Source organism: Microcaecilia unicolor, chromosome 1 (assembly GCF_901765095.1).
Source record: "Microcaecilia unicolor chromosome 1, aMicUni1.1, whole genome shotgun sequence".
NCBI lineage: Eukaryota > Metazoa > Chordata > Amphibia > Gymnophiona > Siphonopidae > Microcaecilia > Microcaecilia unicolor.
The window spans coordinates 491,083,912-491,111,066 of record NC_044031.1 but is presented as its reverse complement, the minus strand read 5'-3'; the positions used below and the strand labels follow the sequence as shown (position 1 = coordinate 491,111,066).

The following is a 27,155-nucleotide window of genomic DNA, read 5'->3' as shown; positions in this document are numbered from 1 at the left end:
CTCCCATGACCAAATGCCTTGGATTTGTTCGTTTTTGAGCTGGGTGCCATCGGTTTCCATTATCGCTGAAAAATGAAACCGCCCAGCTCAAATCCGCACAAATCCGATGCATTTGCCTGGCACAAACCGTATTATCGAAGAAAAAGACGGACGCCCATTTTTTTCAAAAATACAGTCCCGATCCTTCATGTACCCGTTCTCGGAGATAGACGCCCATGGAGATGGGTGTTCGCGTTCGATTATGCCCCTCTCTGTCTCCTTCACCTTAACTATGTATTTCTCTTTTCTGGAATTGATGGTCACCATTACAGAACAATTGTAAGCCACATTGAGCCTGCAAATAGGTGGGAAAATGTGGGATACAAATGCTACAAATAAATAAATATTTGGTGGAGTATGTAGTTTAATCTGTATTGTATTTGAAAATTATTGTATTTAGAAATGACAGTAAAATTAAGTTACAAAAAAGAAAAAGGTGTAAGCAAAATACCCCCCCCCCACCCCCCCCACAAATAAATTTCTTGACTTGCAAATAGAAAATAAAAAGTCCACAAAAAAGTGCCGCATTACATCAGGGCCTAGAACACCGGAATGGCCCATGTTAGAGTACACCAAGACAAGATTTCAATGCACTTTAGTAAAAGGGACAGTGAAACCTTTATGGTGAGTTGTAGTGATTGAAAGAGTCAACCACAGCAAATGTAATACTGTGTCCTTCATACTGTCTCCAATTTTTCTTTGTTTGACACTATGCTGCAGCTTCAATAATATCGATGTTGCTACAAGACGTTCAACAAGTCCTTGAGATCCATGTACTGGCTGCAGGAGAGACATTGGCACCAAGACCTTGAAGAGCGGTGGAGTTGTTGTTTTCTGCACCATTGTCCATTGCACTGGGGGAGGAAGCTTCACCGTGGCATTAGAGAGCCTTAGTGTTTGAATGCTCTCAATCGGCCCCATTAATACCAAGAAACAGAAGAGACAGGCAGACCTACAGACGTGTCCTTTGGAGTATTTTTCTGGACTCCAAAGTCAGAGGATTTCACTGGCTTGCTGATAAATCCATTTCTGCCACATGAGAGAAGGAAGTTCCCATCTCAAGTACTGATGGAAGACATTCCATTTAAGTTACAGATGGAGGAGGAACCCAGGGCAGAAACACTGGATGTCCTCCAATTCTTCAACCCCTCCACAGAAGCTGTGATGGTGCCCATTCACAGAATCCTTAAAGATGAGAATGTGAGAGATGTATATTGTGAGCCAATATGCAAAAAAAAAAAACCTGAGCTGCTAAATGTAGTTTCCCAAGTTAGGCTCCTAAAGTTTAAATTTTAGGAGCTTAAGAATTATGCTTATAAATTTAGGCTTTCAGTAGTCATTCAAAACAAGACATTGATATGGATTTAAGAGAACTTAAAATGTCATATAATTATACACTCTCACAAGATAAAGAAATCTTCCAAAATCAGTATATCGAACCTTCAGCAGTATCACTTATCAGCCAATATGCTTCAAAAGACTTTATACACTATCTTTGTCATGGGTCCAGTAATTCCACTAAGTTGAACTCTTCACATTCTTTAGAATTTTATTAGAATTATTTAAAGTTTTGCACTTTTTCATTAAACTTTATAATAAGAAATTTAAATACTCATCTTTCAGTCAGAATCAGCATGGGAACCATAGTCCAACCTGTCACCCTTCTATAACCTAATCAGTGATCCTCCAACATATATCTTCAGCTACATGTTGTTTTTCTTGCCAATGATAGACTAAAAGAGCCTGAAGACGACGTAACGATCTACATCTCATTTAAACAAGATCTAAAGGAAATTTCCAACGACATCAACCAAAGTCTCCATATCATGCATTCATGGGCGGATTCTTTTGGATTGAAACTTAATGCAGAAAAAACCCAATGCCTAATACTCACCTCTCAACATAACAAGAACAAATTCACAGCCATTAACACACCAAATCTGAACCTTCCTATTTCGGACACCCTAAAAATTCTTCAAGTTACCATCGATCGACATCTAACACTCGAAAGCCACGCGAAAAACACAACCAAAAAGATGTTCCACTCAATGTGGAAATTAAAAAGAGTAAGACCTTTCTTCCCAAGGAATGTTTTCCGTAACCTGGTACAATCAATGGTGCTCAGTCATCTAGATTACTGCAACGCACTCTACGCCGGCTGTAAAGAGCAAATAATCAAGAAACTTCAGACAGCCCAGAACACTGCAGCTAGACTCATATTCAGCAAAACAAAATATGAAAGTGCTAAGCCTCTACGAGAAAAACTACACTGGCTCCCACTCAACGCATCACATTCAAAATTTGCTCCCTAGTTCACAAAATCATTCATGGAGATGCACCAGCCTACATGTCAGACCTGATAGACTTACCACCCAGGAATGCCAAAAGATCATCCCGCACATTCCTTAATCTGCACTTCCCTAACTGCAAAGGTCTAAAATACAAATTAATGCACGCGTCAAACTTTACCTACTTAAGCACACAGTTATGGAACGCACTGCCGCGCAACTTAAAAATGATCTACGAACTAACGAACTTCCGCAAACTATTGAAGACCCATCTCTTTAACAAGGCTTACCACAAAGATAAACCAATGTGAATATACATAACCCCTCCACACATAGTTAGAAATGTCTTATAATATCTGCTTGTTATACTACTATCATGTCTTATCATTATCATGTTGCCAAAAATTTTCTGTAACACTAAATGTCTATTTTCTATTATATTTCCACTACCCATGATGTATTGTAAGCCACATTGAGCCTGCAAATAGGTGGGAAAATGTGGGATACAAATGCAATAAATAAATAAATATTGTTAATTCACAATTTATTGTTCTTTTAACCACAGATGGACCATTCAACTACTATGGCTGACATACTCTACATTACATGAACAAATATAGGCTACATTGAAATTTGCATATGATGTTGTCCCTTTAGCTTTAATAACTTGCTTTGATTATGGATGAACCTGCTCAGCCCCTGTTATTGCCTGGCAGCACCATTGGCAACAGCCACATGAGTCATGGCCACCTGTCCCTGTTATCATTTCCTCCAGAATGTATGTCAGGGCTGAGAAGAGTTCTTCCTTCTCCTGTAGGATTCTGCAGTATTTTCAGACTAATTCATGCCTTCCTATTATTCTGAATAAATCCAAATGGAGTCCTATTCAGTGATTGAAAGACTCCTGGAGGTAGCCCAATAGGTAATACAGAAAACAGATATAAAACTCTAGAAAGCCATATCATCCTATCACATGGCATCTTTTATGCCATCTCACATATGTCTTCTGTCATCTTTAGCTTTCCCTCTCAAAGGACTAAAGAAGAGGGATATGATCCAATTGATACCAGACCTCTCTCTCTCTCTCTCTCTGCTAATTTATTTATTTATTTATTTGTTACATTTGTACCCCACATTTTCCCAACTATTTGCAGGCTCAGTTTGGCTTACATAGAGGGGCATAATCGAACAGAAACGCCTATCTCCATGGGCGTTTATCTCCGAGAACGGGTCCGTGAAGGGGCGGACCCAAGCGTATTTTCGAAACAATTAGACGTCCATGTTTTATTCGCCAAGTTGTGAGCTGGGCGTTTTTGCTTTTCAGCGATAATGGACAATGAAATCGCCCAGCTCAAAAACGAATAAATCCAAGGCATTTGTTCGTGGGAGGGGCCAGGAGTCGTAGTGCACTGGTCCCCCTAACATGCCAGGACACCAACCAGGCACCCTAGGGGGCACTTTTACAAAAACAGAACAAAAGGTAAAAGAGCTCCCAGGTGCATAGCACCCTTCCCTTGTGTGTAGAGCCCCCCAAATCCCCCTCAAAACCCACTGCCCACAAGTCTACACCATTACTATAGCCCTAAGGAGTGAAAGGGGGCACCTACATGTGGGTACAGTGGGTTCGGGGGGGGGTTGGACGACTAAGCATTAAGCAGCACAATTGTAACAGGTAGGGGGGGGGATGGGCCTGGGTCCACCTGCCTGAAGTCCACTGCACCCCCTAACAACTGCTCCAGGGACCTGCATACTGCTGCCAGGGAGGTGGGTATGACATTTGAGGGTCAAAATAAAAAGTTGTGAAACATCATTTTTTGTGGTGGGAGGGGGTTTATGACCACTGGGGGAGTCAGGGGAGGTCATCCCCGATTCCCTCCAGTGGTCATCTGGTCATTTAGGGCACTTTTTGGGGCCTTATTCGTGAAAAAACAGGGTCCAGGAAAAGTGCCCTAAATTCTAGCTAAAAACGCATACTTTTGTCCCATTATCTGTGAAATGCGCCCATCTCTGTTCGGCAGATAACCACGCCCCAGTTCCGCCTTCGCCACACCTCTGACACGCCCCCATCAACTTTGTCCGCATCCGCGACGGAGTGCAGTTGAAAACGTCCAAAATCGGCTTTCGATTATACCGCTTTAATCGTTTTTGTGAGATAAACGCCCATCTCCCGATTTAGGTCGGAACTTGGGCGTTTTTCTCGTTCGATTATAAGCTGGCAGGTACCGTAAATGCGTTCGCCAGTCGATTGATAACAAATGCAAGGTTGTATTGTGGTCAGATGAGGTAGGTGTGTGTCAGGCACCGTGAAGGTCATATGGAATGAAGATTGTATATTGTCCAGTATGATCATTGGTTGAGCTGTGTTGCTGGACGTGGGGATTTACATTGGATTGGTGAGGTAAGCCTTTTTGAAGAGGTTGGTTTTTAGTGATTTTTCTGAAGTTTAGGTGGTTATGGATTGTTTTTACAGCTTTCGGGAGTCCATTCCATAATTGTGTACTTATGTAGGAGAAGGTGGATGCGTAAGTTGTTTTGTATTTAAGTCCGTTGCAATTTGGGTAATGTAAGTTTAGGTATGATCGTGATGATCCGATTCTGTTTCTGGTTGGTAGATCTATGAGGTCTGTCATGTATCCTGGGACTACACCGTAGATAATTTTGTGGACAAAGGTACATATTTTGAAGATGATGCATTCTTTGATTGGGAGCCAGTGCAGCGTTTCTCAAAGGGGTTTAGCACTTTCAAATCATGATTTACCAAATATCAGCCTGGCAGCTGTGTTTTGGGGGGTTTGGAGTTTTTTTGCGAGTTGTTCTTTACATCCCGCATAGATTACGTTGCAGTAATCTGCATGGCTTAGGACCATTGATTGTATTAGGTTTCAAAAGATTTCCCTCGGGAAGAAAGGTTTTATTCGTTTAAGTTTCCACATTAAGTAGAACCTTTTCTTTATTACGTAGTTTACTTGGCTTTCAAGGGTAAGGTTGCGATCAATTGTGACGCCGTGTATTTTTAGGCTGTCTGAGGTAGGGAGGGTGTGTTCTAGGTTGTTTATGGTTGTGGGTTTGTACTTGTTATGTTGAGATGAGAGGATGAGGCAGTGTGTTTTTTCAGTGTTCAGTTTCAGTTACATAGTAACATAGTAGATGACGGCAGAAAAAGACCTGCACGGTCCATCCAGTCGGCCCAACAAGATAACTCATATGTGCTACTTTTTGTGTATACCCTACTTTGATTTGTACCTGTGCTGTTCAGGGCACAGACCGTATAAGTCTGCCCAGCACTATCCCGCCTCCCAACCACCGGCTCTGGCACAGACCGTGTAAGTCTGCCCAGTTCTATCCTCGCCTCCCAACCACCAGCCCCGCCTCCCAACCACCGGCTCTGGCACAGACCGTACAAGTCTGCCCAGCACTATCCCCGCCTCCCAACCACCAGTCCCGCTTCCCACCACTGGCTCTGGCACAGACCGTATAAGTCTTCCCAGCACTATCCCCGCCTCCCTACCACCAGCCCCGCCTCCCGATCTTGACTAAGCTCCTGAGGATCCATTCCTTCGGCACAGGATTCCTTTATGCTTATCCCACGCATGTTTGAATTCCGTTACCGTTTTCATTTCCACCACCTCCCGCAGGAGGGCATTCCAAGCATCCACTACTCTCTCCGTGAAAAAATACTATGAGTTTGCCCATGAGTTCATGATGTTCAGGCCGTCATTGATTTCATTGGTTATTTCTGTCAAGTCATGGCTGAAGGGGATGTAGATAGTGACGTCGTCTGCATAGATGAACGGGTTGAGACTCCGGTTGGATAGGGACTTTGCCAATGGGATCATCATCATGTTGAAGAGTATTGGTGATAATGGTGATCCTGGAGGTACTCCACAGGTAGCTTTCCACGGTGATGATATGTTTGAGTTTGATTTTACTCAGTAAGTTCTGGTGGTTAGAAAACCCTTTATCCAGTTAAGTACGTTTCCATCAATCCCGAAATGGCCAAGGAGTCTTAGTAGTATATTGTGGTTTACCTTGTCGAATGCGCTCGACATGTCGAATTGGAGGAGAAGTATACTTTTGCCTGTGGCTATTTCTTGCTTGAATATGGCCAGGAGTGTGACTAGGACAGTTTTGGTACTATGATGGGGGCGTAACCCTGACTGTGAGTCATGTAGTATTGAGAACATGTCCATATATTCTGTAAGCTGTTTGGTCACCAAGCTCTCCATCAGTTTAACTACTAATGGTATATATGCAACTGGGCGGTAATTGGTTAGGTCTTATTTGGTGCAAATATATATTAAGAAGTGTCATTAATTCCCTGTTTATCAGAACCTTTACCAACACAAATCCTTCTCGTAGTTTAAGCACTGTCACATGCTCATGTCTACGTACCTCCTTAAGTCATGTGCCTTGCCAGAGCACCCTCTCTTGGCAAATGGGAGAACAGCACCAAGTCCCTCTATATCCTGGTGACCTTCCTCCTGAGCCTTCCCCCATAGTAGTCAGAAATGGAGACAACACTTTCACAGTGCCTGAGACCTTAATACTTCACAGTACCAGGTCTCCATAACAGTAACTTGGAGTCCTCATTTTACCCAGGAGCCAGGCTATTAGTGAATGCTTCTCCCCCAGTGCTGTCTTAAGTAGCTTTCCAGTCCTGGTTTTCTGGAACATTCTGATTGTAGGGGCGGAATAGCGCCTTAAACCTAGCATTAGGGTTAAGACTCTGTTCCCAACCCCACACCCCCTCCTGGCAGAGTCAGGCAGCATGGGCTGTCACTGTGCCTTGGGGGTCCACTGGACCCTTTGACACCTGGCATTGTTGGTGCTCCTCAAACAGCGACGGGGGTGGAGGTCTGGCCGGCCTCCAACCCCACCCCCCCCCCCCCCCCACCCCCGGCAGGAGGGACTGGAGGTCCGGTGGATCTCTAGCCTCTCTACTCTCCTCACACCCAAAACAAAATCCCTGGTGGCCAAGTGGGCTGCCAAACCCAACCTGCACTGGTGGTCTAGTTGTCCCCCCACCCCCCGTACCCCAGGAGGGGGTATGGGAACAGAGCCTTAACCCTAACATCAGGTTTAAGGCGCTATTCTGCCCCTATGATCAGAGTGCAGTGCTCTGATCTTAGGGGCATAATACCACAGAGCGCATTTAAATATAATTTTAATGAGCTCTGCAGTGTTCCTGTGCTCTCGCCAGATGCTCTTTGATCATGGGTGTTGTGTAAATGCGGGCACTGCATTTACTTTTCATCATCTGGGACTGAATTAGCAGTATCATGTATGTGATAAGTAATAATTTTTAAAGCATGTTTTGCATTTCTTTATTTGGTTAAGACAGAAATGTTCTAATCTTAATTTGTATTTGTTTCTAAAGGATTCCCCTGCTTTGTGACTTTGAACCTTTACACCAACATGTACTTGCTCTACATAACCTAGTGAAAGCAGCACAAAGTTTGGATGAAATGTCACAAACCATTACAGATCTGCTGAGTGAGCAGAAGGTATTTACCATTCATTTTCATTATGATTTTGTGAAATCAAATTGTTAAAAGTTACATTATAATGGTTACTTTTTCAGTTTAGTCTTATTAACCATTTTTAATGTCCAAATTAAGTGCTAGCGCATGTTGTTGTGGCAGTGCAAATTAGTAACTCTAGTTGTAAGTTTTTATTAAAAATGCCTTTTATTGATGTTTATATTTTGGTGTTCTTTTACTAAAGAGGTTTGTACTTACCTCAAAATAAAGGAGTAATTTTCTAAGGGGGCTGCCTAAATTTAGGGGTAAGTATGCATGTAAATCCCAGATTGTAGTCCTTTACTCGCACATTTGAACACATCTTGTGTAAATGAGTAGTTTTCACCTAAGCACTATTCTGTAAGTACGTACCAATAATCATTGATGCGTACTTTGCAGATGAGCATTCACATGGATGGGATATAGGAGGCCAAAACAAAAAGTAGAAGGTTCAGTCCTCACAGGTGGAGCATGGGCAGGGTGCACGGTTATGTTCATAGTAACATAGTAGATGACGACAGAAAAAGACCTGCATGGTCCATCTAGTCTGCCCAACAAGATAAACTCGTATGTGCTACTTCTTGTGTATACCTTACCTTGATTTGTATCTGCCATTTTCAGGACTCAGACCGTAGAAGTCTTGCCCAGAACTAGCCCCATTTTCAGGACACAGACCGTAGAAGTCTTGCCCAGAACTAGCCCCACCACCCAAACACCAGCCCCGCCTGCCAATCTCGGCTAAGCTTCTGAGGATCCATTCCTTCTGCACAGGATTCCTTTATGTTTATCCCACGCATGCTTGAATTCCACTACCGTTTTCATCTCCACCACCTCCCGCGGGAGGGCATTCCAAGTATCTACCACTCTCTCTGTGAAAAAATACTTCCTGACATTTTTCTTGAGTCTGCCCCCCTTCACTCTCATATCATATCCTCTCGTTCTACCGCCCTCCCATCTCCGGAAAAGGTTCGTTTGAGCATTAATACCTTTCAAATATTTGAACGTCTGTATCATATCACCCCTGTTTCTCCTTTCCTCCAGGGTATACATGTTCAGGTCCGCAAGTCTCTCCTCATACGTCTTGTAACGCAAATCCCATACCATTCTCGTAGCTTTTCTTTGCACCGCTTCCATTTTTTTTACATCCTTAGCAAGGTACGGCCTCCAGAACTGAATACAATACTCCAGATGGGGCCTCACCAACGACTTATACAGGGGCATCAACACCTCTTCTGCTGGTCACACCTCTCTCTATACAGCCTAGCAACCTTCTGGCTACAGCCACCGCCATGTCACACTGTTTCGTCGCCTTCAGATCCTCAGATACTATCACCCCAAGATCCCTCTCCCCATCCGTAACTATCAGACTCTCCCCGCCTAACACATACTTCTAAAACAACGTGTGTAACTTAATTGGCTTAACAAGCTAATCCGCGTTGATAACAGCACTTAAGCAATAATGAGCACTAATTGGCAATAATTAGATTTTACGTGCATAATTCACTAAACGTTTTCTGTAATGAACTGCGCCTAACTTCTAATATGGTCAGTTCAAAAGGGGAGGCGAATGGGCATTTCATGGGCATTCCAAAATTTATGCATGCAGTTGTAGAATATGGCCCAGTGCGCATAAATCTACATGCAGGGATTTACGCCATGTTTTCATTGGTTTAAATGGAGGCTTGTAGTTTTAGGCACTGGGATATCAACTAGATTCTGCTTCTAGAATACACTTAGATGGAATTGTGTACCTTACACTGCAAGCGCACTCTAGCTTATTATCTGAAGCTTGCAAAACCTCATAAGAAGTCCTCTCAGCTTTTCGTATCCTTCCCACCCTAACATATTGGGGATTCCCATCATCAAACATACTATCTCCACTTGGCTAGCTGACTGTATCTCCTACATATATGCTCAGGCTGGGCTGTCCCTTCATGGCCATGTCACTGCTCACAATGTAAGAACCATAACAACTTCAGTAGCCCATATCCGCTCTGCCTCCATTGAGGAAATTTGCAAAGCGGCACTGGTCTTCTATCCACATCTTCACTGCTCACTACTGTCTGAAGCAGCATTCTAGATGGAATAACCGGTTTGGACAAGCAGTCCTACAGAATCGTTTTACTACTTAAGTCACTTCCACCGTCCAACCATTTTTTTTCTACCAGGCTCACTATCTACTTATTTACCAAGATTCATTTATATTATGAGCCTGGTAGCTAGTGAGTCCTATGTGTGAGAATATTATGCCTGCTTGTCCTTGGAGAAAGCAAAGTTACTTACCTGTAGTAGGTGTTTCCCGAGGACAGAAGGCATATATTCTCACTTCCCTCCTGCCTCCCCTTGGAGTTGTCTTCTTAGCTTTAGTACTGTACTGCTGGTCCCGTGCTTCAGCGTCAGCGGGAAGGCTCCCATGCAGGCATGTTGGGAGCTCTGCCTCAAAGTTTTAAGGTGACAGTGCACTACGGCAGTGTCCGCACCAGGCTCAGTTAATGACATCACCCATATGTGAAAATATATGCTTGCTGTCCTCAGAGAACACCTGCTACAGGAAGGTAACTTAGGGTCCCTTTTACAAAGCATCAGTAAGGACAGTGCCGGGCAGACTTTTACGATCTTTGTCCTGCAGATGACAAGACGGATTTGGATAGGCTGGATTGGACTGTGACGATAACTCTAGTTGGAACATAAGGACAGAGCTGGGCGGACTTCTATGGTCTATGTCCCAGAAACAACAAAGAAAGACCATGAACAAGTATATAATATCACATTCATTGTTGATTTAATCTTGAATTGATAATGAATATGACTGTTGGGCAGACTGGAGGGACCATTCAGGTCTTTATCTTACTATGTTACTATGCCAATTCGGAACTACTGCTGGCCCAACTCAGCCCTTGGTGGTAACTGTGCTTCAACTGTGCGCCATTTCCGTCGTACCGTAAAAATGTTTATTTTATAGCACGGCACTAATCGAGCGGTAATTGGGCATCACCATGCTGTGCCGGTTACTGCGGGAAGCCTTACCGCCACCTCAGTGAGTGGAGGTAAGTGCTCCCCCCAACATGGCCACGTGCTAAGGGTAATCTTACCACATGGCCATTTTTTGTTAGGGGCTTTTTATTCGCAGCAGTAAATAGGGCCCCAGTGTGCAGGAAAATGCCCCCCTTTTTTCCCACAACTTAATAAAAGGACCCTTAACTTTTTGGCTTGCTGTAAAACTCCTTTATCAATATTTGTTAAATACCCTCATAGGCTTGTTGGAAAAGAAATGTTTTAAGAGATTTCTTAAAAGTGTTTAAAATTTTAATTGGTTTCACGTTACAAGTTAAGTTGTTCCTTAATTTTATGCCACAAATAATGAAAAGAGAGTTCCAATATTCATCTAATCAAACCTGACGGAACGAGGGGAACATCTATCACCTGATGCTGACCTAAGTGATCTAGACGGTTGCTATGTATGTAAACTGGAGGCAAGAGAGACCAGGCCATTATTATTATTAATAATAGTAATAATAAAAGAATTTTATATCTGACTCTATTGGCAACCAATGAATCTTCATTAATGTAGTTAAACCCAAAAGAAGCCCATTACAATAGTAAAAAAAAAAAAAAAAAAGGGGAGTAATAAGACTCTGTAGCACATTCCTAAAATTACCTGTGCTCACATAATTTTTCAATCAATGTACAATACGTCTATAGAAAACTTTCTGTACTAGTTTTTTAATACGAAATTTCATACTCAAAGATGTATCCAGAATTACTTTTGCAAGGTTCCATTCTTTAGAGCTGAAAATGGCCCGGTTAGTGATCAAACCAAAATCAGCTATTTTGGGAGCATTCTGGGGGCAGAGTTGAAACTTAACAGGTTAAGTGACAATATTTGGCACTTAACCGGTTCAGATAACTGCATAGATAGGACCGCATAAAACATAGCACCGAATATCATACTTAACCAGCTATGTTTTAGCTGGCTTCCTATACCCAGAAATTCAGTGCCAGCTGAATATCATCTAGCTGTTTAGTGAGATATATTCACTTTTGTTACAATCAAGTGGTCTGTCATACAACACATGTTAAAGGTACATCAAATCCAGCAATATCAGTAGTCCATTTAAGAACAATCTCCCAGAACAAATCTACAAAGCTGTGACTTGGTGTTTTCTACATAAATTTACATCCTTCTACCACCTTGAGTATATGAATCCAGAAGGTACAATGCCTATGGACAGTTAGTGTTGAAACAATGTGTTCATATAATTGCTTCAACTATTGAATTTCAAAGGGTAGCACAAGTTCCTCATAAGTATGTCTTGGCATTGAGCACAAGTTCTTGCTGACACTTTGCAAAACAGAAATAAACTTACATGAGTTGTGTTGTGATCCAGGAGCAATCGGCAACTAGAAAGTCTCCATGTGTGTGGCTGATTCATCCTGATTTTTGACAGAGAAAGTGAAACTGCTTACTTGTAATGTGGGTTCTCCACCTAACTCCCTTGAGAGTTGAAACTATGGTGGTATTTCTGTAAGGAGCTGGCTAAAGTTAGGTAGCATGTACGCATGTACAGTGGTGGAAATAAGTATTTGATCCCTTGCTGATTTTGTAAGTTTGCCCACTGACAAAGACATGAGCAGCCCATAATTGAAGGGTAGGTTATTGGGAACAGTGAGAGATAGCACATCACAAATTAAATCCGGAAAATCACATTGTGGAAAGTATATGAATTTATTTGCATTCTGCAGAGGGAAATAAGTATTTGATCCCCCACCAACCAGTAAGAGATCTGGCCCCTACAGACCAGGTAGATGCTCCAAATCAACTCGTTACCTGTATGACAGACAGCTGTCGGCAATGGTCACCTGTATGAAAGACACCTGTCCACAGACTCAGTGAATCAGTCAGACTCTAACCTCTACAAAATGGCCAAGAGCAAGGAGCTGTCTAAGGATGTCAGGGACAAGATCATACACCTGCACAAGGCTGGAATGGGCTACAAAACCATCAGTAAGACGCTGGGCGAGAAGGAGACAACTGTTGGTGCCATAGTAAGAAAATGGAAGAAGTACAAAATGACTGTCAATCGACAAAGATCTGGGGCTCCACGCAAATCTCACCTCGTGGGGTATCCTTGATCATGAGGAAGGTTAGAAATCAGCCTACAACTACAAGGGGGGAACTTGTCAATGATCTCAAGGCAGCTGGGACCACTGTCACCACGAAAACCATTGGTAACACATTACGACATAACGGATTGCAATCCTGCAGTGCCCGCAAGGTCCCCCTGCTCCGGAAGGCACATGTGACGGCCCGTCTGAAGTTTGCCAGTGAACACCTGGATGATGCCGAGAGTGATTGGGAGAAGGTGCTGTGGTCAGATGAGACAAAAATTGAGCTCTTTGGCATGAACTCAACTCGCCGTGTTTGGAGGAAGAGAAATGCTGCCTATGACCCAAAGAACACCGTCCCCACTGTCAAGCATGGAGGTGGAAATGTTATGTTTTGGGGGTGTTTCTCTGCTAAGGGCACAGGACTACTTCACCGCATCAATGGGAGAATGGATGGGGCCATGTACCGTACAATTCTGAGTGACAACCTCCTTCCCTCCGCCAGGGCCTTAAAAATGGGTCGTGGCTGGTTCTCCAGCACGACAATGACCCAAAACATACAGCCAAGGCAACAAAGGAGTGGCTCAGGAAGAAGCACATTAGGGTCATGGAGTGGCCTAGCCAGTCACCAGACCTTAATCCCATTGAAAACTTATGGAGGGAGCTGAAGCTGCGAGTTGCCAAGCGACAGCCCAGAACTCTTAATGATTTAGAGATGATCTGCAAAGAGGAGTGGACCAAAATTCTCCTGACATGTGTGCAAACCTCATCATCAACTACAGAAGACGTCTGACCGCTGTGCTTGCCAACAAGGGTTTTGCCACCAAGTATTAGGTCTTGTTTGCCAGAGGGATTAAATACTTATTTCCCTCTGCAGAATGCAAATAAATTCATATACTTTCCACAATGTGATTTTCCGGATTTAATTTGTGATGTGCTATCTCTCACTGTTACCAATAACCTACCCTTCAATTATGGGCTGCTCATGTCTTTGTCAGTGGGCAAACTTACAAAATCAGCAAGGGATCAAATACTTATTTCCCCCACTGTAAATGCCAGTATTCTAGTCATTCATGTGTGTAAATAAACACATGGGGGGAGGGGGTGAATTCTATAAATGGCACTAAAAAATCGACTCTAAGTGCTATCCTATAAAGGCTGGTGTGGGTTGAGTGTCCTTTATAGAGTTGCTCTTAGAGCTGATACCTGCCCCCACAGTTGGATTCTGGTTTTACACAATCTGAAACCTGGTGTAAATACTGGCGCCAAACTCATTGCATTTGGGTATGGAAATGGTGCTGTTCTATAAAACTGTGCACAACTTCTCAGCATGCTCCTCCCCTGGCCATCTCCCCTTTTGAATAGGTACACTACAGGATTCAGACACCCGGTCTTATAGAGTAACACACAGGTGGATGCAATAATTGATAAATATCAATTGATTGTTAATTAATGACCTTTAAATAATTAATTTGCATATGTATCTTTGCTCTGTGCCAAAATTTCAGCCACCCAAATTTGGCTGCCATATATAGAATCCGGGGGACAGTGTATGTAAATAGCAATAATTTATTTTATTTATATATTTATTTGTTACATTTGTATCCCACATTTTCCCACCTATTTGCAGGCTCAATGTGGCTTATATAGTACCGGAAAGGCGTTTGCCAACTCCGGTATGAAAAAATACAAAGTGATGTTGTGGTAGAATAAGGTTCATGTGGAACAGACACATTAGGGAATCGTAGAGCGGAAGAATTTGTACTTTGGTTTTGTTGTGTTGCAGAGTTCAGGCATTTAAGTTGGGTCGGTAGGGTATGCCTTTTTGAACAGGTTAATTTTTAGTGATTTCCGGAAGTTTAGGTGGTCATACGTTGTTTTCACGGCTTTTGGTAATGCGTTCCACAGTTGTGTGCTTATGTAGGAAAAGCTAGATGCATAAGTTGATTTGTATTTGAGTCCTTTGCAGCTTGGGTAGTGGAGATTTAGATATGTTCGTGTTGATCTGGATGTGTTTCTGGTTGGTAGGTCTATGAGGTGTGTCATGTATCCTGGGGCTTCGCCGTAGATAATTTTATGAACCAGGGTGCAGATTTTGAAAGCAATACGTTCTTTGATTGGGAGTCCGTGCAGTTTTTAACAGAGGGGTTTAGCACTTTCAAATTTCGTTTTTCCAAATATAAGCCTGGCTGCTGTGTTTTGAGCGGTCTGAAGTTTCTTTATGATTTGTTCTTTGCTTCCATTGCAGTAGTCTACATGGCTTAGTACCATTGAAATGTTTCCCTCGGAAAGAATGGTTTCACACGTTTGAGTTTCCACATTGAGTGGAACATTTTCTTTGTTGTGGATTTCACTTAGCTCTCGAGTGTAAAGTTATGGATGATTTGTTCTTTGCATCCCGCATAAATTCCATTGCAGTAGTCTAAATGGCTTAGTACCATTGATTGTATCAAGTTGCGAAATGTTTCCCACGGGAAGTATGGTTTCACACATTTGAGTTTCCACATTAAGTGGAACATTTTCTTTGTTGTGGATTTCACTTGGCTCTCTAGTGTAAGGTTACGGTCGATTGTAAGTTGTGTAAGTATCGCACACTTTGGAGGTGGACATTTACATGAACGGGGAGTGCACACTTATACATGTAATCTGTAGAATACTATGAGTTAACACCTTATCTCCTGATATATGCCTAGTTGTGCTAGTATTCTGCAAAGGAGACTTCTTTTATAGAATAGGCTCTAAATAGGCAATCTGTAGTCACCTAAATATAACTGCCCCTTTATAGACTTGCCATGTAAGTTACTTATGTACTGAGGTACGAGCATGGGGCACGAATACATGGGAGAGGCCACTGTTGCTCAGAAACATTTCTAGTTCATTCTGAGCTCTTAGAGAGTTACTCTTGTCTTCACATCATGAGAATCTGTTGCCCACTTGTGTATCTAATTTATCCTGCTGTCTACAAAGAGCTATTGCAACTAAACCACTTTCTGGATGGCCCGGCTATTTTATAATGTGCCTTAGATTGTCTGTTTGGATTGCATATTCCTTTGTAGAGGAAATCTACGTACAGTTCAAGTAGGAGGTGTTCACTGCCAGAGTAGAGAGTTATAGAAGAATGAATCAGAAATAGTTAAACAGGCAGCAGGGCTAGAATTACAGTTATGGAGCTGAATAGAATAAAGAGACACCTGCAAAAGTGGAGTTTTCATTATCTGTGATATCCTTTCTTTACTGTATTTATGTTTATTTGAGGTTAAAAGAGCTATGAAGATTTTTTTCAGTTAGATTTCTTCCAGAACTTATCTTTGCAATATTTACTTTTTGTTTTAAAAAAATAAACCAGAAATGAATAATGATTTTTCTGATATAAAATTTAACATATTGTTACCCAGTAAAAATGAATAGTTTGATACTATATAGTTTCCATATTTCATTAAGTTTTTCTTAATTATTACTTGCAGGCATCTAATAGTCAGCCATTGCCACAATCTGTCACAACACCAGGAATGGAAAATGCAGTAGGATCTGCAGCTACTACCTCTTCTAGAACACCTTCATCACTCAATCTTCATGGTCCTCTGTGTCCTCCTGTTAGCCTTCCAGCTCCACTAGAAGAATTGTCACCAGATAGTATTGATGCCCATACCTTTGATTTTGAAACAATTGTTCATCCAAACATAGAGCAGGCACTTAAGCAAGGGTCTTTAGACTTGGACTCACTTGCAGAGAGTCCAGAGTCTGATTTTATGTCAGCAGTAAATGAATTTGTCATAGAAGAAAACCCAGCTTCCCCTGGTGTAATAAGCGACCCACAGAGTCCAGAAATGATGGTGGAATCGTTGTATTCATCAGTTATCAATGCTATAGATAACCGACGTATGCAAGACACAAAAGGTTGCATTAAGGAGGATTACATGGAAAGTGCATCTTTGAAAGCTTTCATGGAAACATGTAGAGTTGCTGCTCAGGAATCCCAGTTCAGTTTGAGAAATATCAAAGAAGACTTGTGTCACTTCAGAACACTTGTACAAAAAGAACAGTGTGACTTTACTGGTAGTATAAAATGTATATCATTAGAAATCAGAAACATTATTGAAAAAGTAAAGCTTTCTATAGAAACAGCATTAAAAGAAAAACATCAGAAAGAATTGCTGGCTTTAGAAGCTGAATATGAAAATAAACTTAAATCATTACATCAGGATAGAGATGAAAATGAAAAAATGATAAACAAATTAAAAGAAGATTTAAGAGATCTTGAAGAGATCGTGCAAAATAAGGATAATGAATTTGCTTTGGTTAAAAATGAAAAGGAAGCATTTGTGTGTTTACACAGTGAGCAAGATCAGAAATTGATTGACTTGGAAAGCACAGTAAAAGATCAAAATAGTGAACTTCAGAACCTTAAACAGTTAAGAGAGAAAATGTTAGAAGAATTAAAGATACTTCATATTGAAAATGATGAGAAAATGAGACTTCTGAGAGAAGAGCTTCAGAATGTAGAACAAACTCATTTAAAGGAATTGGAAGAGAACCTACTAGTCACACATGCACAAGAACTTGAAAAGATAGCAAATGAACACGTGGAAAAGATAGAGACAATAAAGAAAGACAATCAACTACAGATTGGCCAATTGCAAGAATCTCATATTGCAGTTATTCATGAAAAAGAGCAGCAGGCGCAAGAGATAAGACATAAAGTTTCTGAACTTTCTGATTTGAGATGTAAATTAGAAGTTGAATTGGCACTAAAAGAAGCAGAAACGGATGACATTAAACTGCTGCTGGAGGAAAGTAAAGCCCAACAACAAGAAACCTTAAGGTCTCAAGTTGTTGAAGAAACTGAGAGTTTAAGACAGGAAATAAGGAAACTAAATCAGAGGATTCAAGATAATAATGATGATTGTGAAGTGGGTTTAGCAGAGTTAAGAACGTTAATGGCAATTGAAAAAGACCAGTGCATTTCAGAATTAATGAATAGACATGAAGAGGAAGTAATTTTGCTTAGAGATGAACTAAACAAGGTAACTTCATTATATCAACAAACATTAGAAGTAGAGCAAAGACTACAAGAACAAATAGTAGAAGTAATGAGCAAGTTAGAGATTCAAGTGAAAGCACTTGAAAAACAAAAGGAAGGGGAAGACATGGCACTCCGGGAACAGAAAGAAAAATATGAAGCTGCTATCCTTAAAATTGAGGAGGAAAAAGAACACCTATTGATTGCACAAGAACAAGACAAACGGATGTTGCTTCAAAAATTCAATTGTGAAAAACAAGAAGCAGTTCAAGTTGCCCTCAAAGAGTTTGAATTACAGAGGGAAGCTATTGAGAAAAAACTTTTAGAAAAAATACAACAACTTGAGAGTCAAGTAAACCAGAGGTATGAATTGGGATGGTCTCTTACATGTGATCAATGAGATAAATGCATGCATCCAAAATTTCAGTTGCGTGAGATACCATTTATTACATTTAAGTCATACACGGTCATTTTATCTACTGCATAACCTCTATTTGCTGAAATTTGCTTTTCAGTTTCATGGAACAATCAGACATTGCTTTTATTACAGTTGTGCTAGTTGTCTTGAGTTAAACATACTGACTTTTAATTTATTTATTTTTTGTTACATTTGTACCCCGCGCTTTCCCACTCATGGCAGGCTCAATGCGGCTTACATGGGGCAATGGAGGGTTAAGTGACTTGCCCAGAGTCACAAGGAGCTGCCTGTGCCTGAAGTGGGAATTGAACTCAGTTCCTCAGTTCCCCAGGACCAAAGTCCACCACCCTAACCACTAGGCCACTCCTCCACTCCAATTTTAAATGTTTCAAATATAAGAGACAAGATAGTTAAGTCCTTTATTTTAGAAGCATCTCTGTAAGTAAATAGAAACAGATGAAATAGCTACATGTGCAGAAAGCAATCTTAGAAAGCTGCTGTTTACAAGAGGAAGTCCACATAATGTACAGATTCTGAGGCGTCATGATGTAGGCATGGTTAGGGCAGGCTAATCATCTACTTGTATATTCTCCATTTTACAAGATGAATACACATGTAGACCTAAATGTTTCAGGTTCTGCTTTTACAGTTCCCTGGGGCACACATAAGTGCCTGCTTGAGGGGGCAGATGAAAAGGCTGAGATTCTCCTTCCCCAAACTCACTCTCAAAGCACATAATCCTCCATCTCCCAAACTCAGCCCCAGACAGTCAGGATCTTTCCCCATCCCGAACCCACATCAAGAGCAAGTAGGTATCTCCACCCTAAACCCACATAAAGAGCAAGTAGGTGTCCCCGCCCTAAACCCACATCAAGAGCAAGTAGGTGTCTCCACCCTAAACCCACATCAAGAACAAGTAGGCATCCCCACCCTAAATTCACATCAAGAGCAAGTAGGCATCCTCACTCTGAACCCACATCAGGATCAAATGTGTACCCCTACTCCAGCAGTGAAAATCTGTCAACCCCAATCCCACTTCCAGTATCTACTGAGGGCTATCCATGGTGGTCCAGTGGGAAATGTGAGTGATTCCTTCCTCCCCACCCCCCCCCCCACCCCCAAAAAGTTGCTGCTCAGTCCTGTGCCTAGGGTCAGAATAGCACCCATGATTCCTAGCAGTAGTCTTGCAGCACCTTCGCTAGGGGGTCAAGCTTTTATCTGCCCTTTTGCCCGTATTTGGCAGCTTGACCCCTAGTGGAAATACTGCGAGACTACTACTTAGGGGTATTACACAATACCACTTTAATTATCATGTCGGAAATGAACTTGCTATATGTGACAATCTAACTTATGTTACAATTTACTCTATCACTCAGGAACCTCTTTGTAGTACTATACTGTACTATACTATGTATGCACCTTAATGTAAAATTATTTGTAATTCTCTACCCAGAAATGGCGATCACCATTACGGCATAACGTAAGCCACATTGAGCCTGCAAATTGGTGGGAAAATGTGGGATACAAATGCTACAAATAAATGAAAATAAATAAAATTAGGTGCCATTTTGAACCTGGGTGCAGTGTGCAGCAGGAACAACTGGGAATCGCTCCTGCTGCCCACTGGACTACCATAGATAGCCCTTGGTAGGTGCCAGAGGTAGAATCGTGGGATGAGGATCTTTACCTCCAGGGTGGGAGTACCTACTTGCTCTTGATGTGCATTTGGGGTGAGAGTCCAAACTTGCTGATGATGTGGGTTTGGAGGTTAAGATCTTTACTACTTTGGGCTGGGTTCAGGAGGGGGGCAAAATGCTTCTGTAGGAGGGTTAAGGAAGGTCTGAATATGCACAAGAGAAGATGGGGTGTGTATGGGTGTCAGGGCATCAGTTTATCAAAGCTGCTTGTGTGATGCGTTGGGGAGAGCAAAATGCTCTTTTTTTTCCTATGTGCATCTTTTAAAAATTGCTGCTTTTGCCAGGCTTATCAGCTAATACATATGCACTCCTGCACATCCTTACCATATTTTACAAAAGGTTATGCTAGGGGAATTATGAACATCTCAACCTGGACATCTCAGTTCCTATCTCAATGTGCTGTATAAAATTAGGCTTCATGTCTGACTTAATTTGCATCATGGAAAGTAATGCTGTTGGCACTTAAACTGCATATAATAAATGAATGCAAGTACAGCATTCTACTTTCAGATTAGGTAACAAGTTCGGGATGCCTAAGTGTTAAGCCTGGGATATTAAATGTTTAAGTTGGAATTGACCAGAATTGACATGGGATACAGTGGACATGATTTATTTGGGCCTCAAAAGAACTGCTAGTCATCGCATTTGCAGCACTTATGCATTCAGCTGTCTTAAGGTCACTGTTGGTGATGTGTTTTCTTTGAAAAAAATCCTTAATTCAGTTCTCTTAGTTAAACTTTGTGATAACTCTAGAATTTAGTGAAGCTATAATTTGAGGTATTATTTTTTTCTTTTGTGCATCATTTTGCACTCATCCACTGTTAAATTTAATCTGTAATTTGAGTGCCTAGCCTCTAAGGTCCTCCTGCAGTGTTTCACAATCCACATTTGTTTTAATGGCTTTGAATAATTTGATATCATCTACAAATTTGATGACCACACTTATTCCCATTTCCAGATTAAGTTTATGTTAAAAAGCACCAATCCCAGTAGAGATTCCTGAGGTATTCCACTATTCTCCGTTGAAAAAATTGCCCATTTAGATCTGTTTCCTGTTTTCTCTCTTTTAATCAGTTCCCAATCCGCAATAGGACATTGCTTCCTATACCATGGCTTTATAGTTCCTTCAGGAGGCACTATTGAGAGACTTTGTGAAGCTTTCAGAAAATTCAAATATGTTATATCAACTGGCTCACCTTTATCCACATTCTTTATTCACTTCTTCAAACTAAATGAAACAGAAGACTTTCCTTGGGTAAATCCATTTTGGCTATCAATGCATTCAGTAATTTTTCTCTTTATAATAGTTTCTTCCATTTGTACAGCACTGATATCAGATGCATCATTTCTGGAGCCCTTTTTAAAAACTGATGTTAAGTTGGCCATCTTCCAATTTTCAATGCCTTGGAAGGTTATCATAGTAACATAGTTTCTCCGAGGACAAGCAGGCTGCTTGTTCTCACTGGTGGGTGACATCCACGGCACCCCCTCCAATCGGAATCTTCACTAGCAAAGACGTTTGCTAGCCCTCGCGCGCCGATGCGCACCGCGCATGCGCGGTCGTCTTCCCACCCGAACCGGCTCGTGTTCGTCAGTCTTCTTTTGTCCGCGCTCGGGACGGTCGTGTTTTGCCGCCATTTCATGCCCCTCAGAGGACCCTCGCGCGTCTTTAGTGTTTTTCGGGAAAAAAAAAAGAGAGAGAGAGAACCTTTTTCCCGTATTTCTAGCTTTTTCCCAGCGTAAGTTTTCTTTCGCTTTCGGGAGCGGCCTTGTTGGCCGCCCGCACGGGTTTTTTCCCCCTCTTTTTATCTCGGTGCCTCTTGTCATTATCGCGAATTTTGATTTCGCCGGCGCGATTTTTCCGCCCATGACATCGAAGCCTTCCAGAGGCTTCAAGAAGTGCGCCCAGTGCGCCCGGATAATCTCGCTCATTGATAGGCACGCCTCGTGTCTTCAGTGTCTGGAGGCTGGGCACCGCCCGCAGGCCTGTAGTCTTTGTGCTCTTTTGCAAAAGAGGACTTGAGTAGCGAGATTAGCCCAGTGGAACGTTCTGTTTTCCGGCGCTTCGACGGCATCGGCATCTAGAGATTCGTCGGGTGCATCGGCGTGGGCCGCACCGAAGTCTTCTGACATCGCATCGACGTCGACTGCATCGAGGTGTCTTCCTCCTGCATCGTCGGTACCGAGGCTTCGGAAGAGTGCGTTGGCGTCGGTGGTACCGGGACCCCCTCTGTTGCTGATGTCGTCGGACGGTGGTGCTTCGTCTGGATTGCAGGTGAGGGCTGTCCATTCCCATGCTGGTGGCGGTGAGCCTTCGGGTAGGTCTCCTCCTGCCCTGAGGGCTCCTGCGGTACAGACCCCCGGGATCGACCATCTTCGGCCCCGAGGAAGCGATGTCTAGATTCAACATCCTCCTCATCGGTACCGGGGAGCTCTGGTGACATGCTTCGCTCGAAGAAGTCAAAGAAGCATCGTCACCGGTCACGTTCCCGACTTGGTACCGGGAGCTCTGGGTCGCCGAGGAAGTCGGCACCCAGCAGGCATCTGCACCGGGAGGACAGCTCACCCTCCATCCAGGAGGTGTCGGTGCGCTCTACCCCGGACAGCCCGGTACCGCCTCCATGCCCGGAACAGATTCTGACCTCGACGCCTGCACCGGCTTCTCAGTCTTTCTCCGCAGCCGCTCTACACGAGAGTCTCCGGGCCGTTCTTCCTGGCATTCTGGAAGACCTGTTGCGCCCTTCTCCGGTACCGGGGGTGCTTGCGCCACCGGTGCTGTCGAGTGAGGCGACAGCTGGCCCTTTGCCCGGGGTGAGGTCCCCGGTACCGGTGCCGCTTGCGGTACCGGTTTCGGCTGCCTCCCAGGTGGACTCCCCGACGACGTCGGGGGAGGGAGCTTCGCCGCTGCCGGCCAGGGAGTCCACCTCTCGACGCTCCCACCGTGGCCGTGGTTCCACGGAGTCGAGACGGACACGGCTTCAGACACAGGTCCGTGAACTTGTGTCTGATACCGATGATGAGGCCTCGTGGGAGGCAGAGGAGGACATCAGATATTTCTCTGACGAGGAGTCTGATGGCCTTCCTTCTGACCCCACTCCCTCCCCTGAAAGACAGCGTTCTCCTCCCGAGAGTCTGTCTTTCTCGGCCTTTGTCCGGGAGATGTCTACGGCCATCCCCTTCCCGGTGGTTGTAGAGGATGAGCCAAGGGCTGAAATGTTTGAGCTCTTGGACTATCCTTCTCCACCTAAGGAAGCGTCCACAGTACCCATGCATCATGTCCTGAAAAAGACATTGCTGGCGAACTGGACCAAGCCACTAACTAATCCCCACATTCCCAAAAAGATAGAATCCCAATATCGGATCCATGGGGACCCAGAGCTGATGCGCACTCAGTTGCCTCATGACTCTGGTGTGGTGGATCTGGCCCTAAAGAAGGCTAAGAGTTCTAGGGAGCATGCTTCGGCGCCCCCGGGCAAAGACCCCAGAACCTTAGACTCCTTTGGGAGGAAGGCCTACCATTCTTCCATGCTCGTGGCCAAGATTCAATCTTACCAGCTCTACACGAGCATCCATATGCGGAATAATGTGCAGAAGCTGGCGGACTTGGTGGACCAGCTCCCTTCTGAGCAAGCCAAGCCGTTTCTGGAGGTGGTCAGGCAGCTGAAGGCATGTAGAAAATTCCTGGCCAGAGGGGTATTTGATACCTTTGATGTTGCGTCCAGGGCCGCTGCTCAAGGTGTGGTGATGCGCAGACTCTCATGGCTGCATGCCTCCGACCTGGAGAATAGGATCCAGCAGCGGATTGCGGACTCCCCTTGCCGTGCGAATAACATTTTTGGGGAAAAAGTCGAACAGGTGGTAGAACAGCTCCACCAGCGGGATAACGCTTTCGACAAATTCTCCCGCCGGCAGCCTTCAGCATCTACCTCCTCAGGTAGGCGTCTTTATGGGGGAAGGAGGACTGTTCCCTACTCTTCTGGTAAGCGTAGGTACAATCCTCCCTCTCGACAGCCTGCGGCCCAGGCTAAGCCCCAGCGCGCTCGCTCTCAGCAGCAGCGTGCGCCTCAGCAAGGCCCCTCAGCTCCCCAGCAAAAGCAGGGGGCGAGCTTTTGACTGGCTCCAGCAGAGCATAGCCGATATCAAAGTGTCCGTGCCGGATGATCTACCGGTTGGGGGGAGGTTGAAAGTTTTTCGCCAAAGGTGGCCTCTTATAACCTCCGACCAGTGGGTTCTCCAAATAGTCCAGCAAGGATAAGCCCTCAATTTGGCCTCCATGCCTCCAAATTGCCCACCGGGCGCTCAGTCTTTCAGCTTCCAGCCACAAGCAGGTACTTGCAGAGGAACTCTCCGCCCTTCTCAGCGCCAACGCCAATGTGGTCGAGCCCTTGCCACCCGGGCAAGAAGGGCTGGGATTCTATTCCAGGTACTTCCTTGTGGAAAAGAAAACAGGGGGGATGCGTCCCATCCTAGACCTAAGGGCCCTGAACAAATATCTGGTCAAGGAAAAGTTCAGGATGCTTTCCCTGGGCACCCTTCTTCCCATGATTCAGGAAAAAGATTGGCTATGCTCTCTGGACTTAAAGGATGCTTACATGCATATTCCGATACTGCCAGCTCACAGACAGTATCTCCGATTCCGTCTGGGAACGTGTCACTTCCAGTACTGTGTGCTACCCTTTGGGCTCGCCTCCGCACCCAGGGTGTTCACAAAGTGTCTGGCTGTGGTAGCAGCAGCGCTCCGCAGGCTTGGGGTGCACGTGTTCCCTTATCTCGACGATTGGCTGGTGAAGAACACATCCAAGGCAGGAGCTCTACAGTCCATGCAGATGACTATTCGACTCCTGGAGCTACTGGGGTTTGTGATAAATTATCCAAAGTCCCATCTTCTCCCAGTACAGAGACTCGAATTCATAGGAGCTCTGCTGGATTCTCGGACGGCTCGTGCCTATCTCCCGGAGACAAGGGCCAACAATCTGCTGTCCCTCGTCTCCCTGGTGCGAGCGTCCCAGCAGATCACAGCTCGACAGATGTTGAGATTGCTCGGCCACATGGCCTCCACAGTACATGTGACTCCCATGGCTCATCTTTGCATGCGATCTGCTCAATGGAACCTAACTTCCCAGTGGTTTCAGGCTGCTGGGGATCTAGAGGACATGATCCACCTGTCCACGAGTTTTCTCGAATCCCTACACTGGTGGACGATTTGGTCCAATTTGACTCTGGGACGCCCTTTCCAAATTCCTCTGCCGCAAAAAGTGCTGACTACGGATGCGTCTCTCCTGGGGTGGGGAGCTCATGTCGATGGGCTTCACACCCAGGGAAGCTGGTCCCTCCAGGAACAAGGTCTACAGATCAATCTCCTGGAGTTACGAGCAGTCTTGAACGCTCTGAAGGCTTTCAGAGATCGGCTGTCCCACCAAATTATCCAAATTCAGACAGACAACCAGGTTGCCATGTATTACATCAACAAGCAGGGGGGCACCGGATCTCGCCCCCTGTGTCAGGAAGCCGTCAGCATGTGGCTGTGGGCTCGCCGTTACGGCATGTTTCTCCAAGCCACATATCTGGCAGGTGTAAACAACAGTCTGGCCGACAGGTTGAGCAGGATTATGCAACCTCACGAGTGGTCGCTCAACTCCAGAGTAGTGCGCCGGATCTTCCAAGTGTGGGGCACCCCCTTGGTAGATCTCTTCGCATCTCGAGCCAACCACAAGATCCCTCAGTTCTGTTCCAGGCTTCAGGCCCACGGCCGACTGGCATCGGATGCCTTCCTCCTGGATTGGGGGGAAGGCCTGCTGTATGCTTATCCTCCCATACCTCTGGTGGGGAAGACTTTGTTGAAACTCAAGCAAGACCGAGGCACTATGATTCTGATTGCTCCTTTTTGGCCGCGTCAGATCTGGTTCCCTCTTCTTCTGGAGTTGTCCTCCGAAGAACCGTGGAGATTGGAGTGTTTTCTGACCCTCATCACCCAGAACGAAGGGGCACTTCTGCATCCCAGCTTCCAGTCTCTGGCTCTCATGGCCTGGATGTTGAGAGCGTAGATTTTGCCTCTTTAGGTCTGTCAGAGGGTGTCTCCCGTGTCTTGCTTGCTTCCAGGAAAGATTCCACTAAGAGGAGTTACTTCTTTTTATGGAGGAGGTTTGCTGTCTGGTGTGACAGCAAGGCCTTAGCTCCTCGCTCTTGTCCTACACAGACCTTCTGCACTTGTCTGAGTCTGGTCTCAAGACCAACTCTGTAAGGGTTCACCTTAGCGCAATCAGTGCATACCATTACCGTGTGGAAGGTAAGCCGATCTCGGGACAGCCTTTAGTTGTTCGCTTTATGAGAGGTTTGCTTCTGTCAAAGCCCCTCATCAAACCTCCTACAGTGTCATGGGATCTCAATGTCGTTCTCACCCAGCTGATGAAACCTCCTTTTGAGCCACTGAATTCCTGCCATCTGAAGTACTTGACCTGGAAGGTCATTTTCTTGGTGGCAGTAACTTCAGCTCGTAGAGTCAGTGAGCTTCTAACCCTAGTAGCTCATGCTCCTTATACCAAATTTCATCATAATAGAGTAGTCCTCCGCACTCACCCTAAGTTCTTGCCAAAGGTGGTGTCGGAGTTCCATCTGAACCAGTCAATTGTCTGGCCAACATTTTTTCCCCGTCCTCATTCCTGCCCTGCTGAACGTCAGCTGCACACATTGGACTGCAAAAGAGCATTGGCCTTCTATCTGAAGCGGACACAGCCCAACAGACAGTCCGCCCAAATGTTTGTTTCTTTTGAGCCCAACAGGAGGGGAGTGGCTGTGGGGAAACGCACTATATCCAATTGGCTAGCAGATTGCATTTCCTTCACTTACGCCCAGGCTGGGCTGGCTCTTGAGGGTCATGTCACGGCTCACAATGTTAGAGCCATGGCAGCGTCAGTGGCCCACTTGATGTCAGCCACTATTGAAGAGATCTGCAAAGCTGCGACGGGGTCATCTGTCCACACATTCACATCTCATTACTGCCTGCAGCAGGATACCCGACGCGACAGTCGGTTTGGGCAGTCGGTGCTTCAGAATCTGTTTGGGGTCTGA

General features: G+C 44.4%; 1 protein-coding gene across 6 annotated transcripts in view; it reads left to right on the top strand.

Moving 5' to 3' along the window:
• RB1CC1 (RB1 inducible coiled-coil 1) overlaps window positions 1-27,155 on the top strand; it is a 387,073-nt gene that overhangs the window by 235,694 nt on the left and 124,224 nt on the right. For all 6 annotated transcript variants that reach the window (XM_030214384.1, XM_030214360.1, XM_030214376.1 and 3 more), the window contains 2 exons: window positions 7,705-7,831; window positions 16,417-18,335. In XM_030214384.1, the coding sequence (XP_030070244.1) occupies window positions 7,705-7,831; window positions 16,417-18,335 (2,046 nt within the window). The remainder of the gene's footprint in view (window positions 1-7,704; window positions 7,832-16,416; window positions 18,336-27,155) is intronic.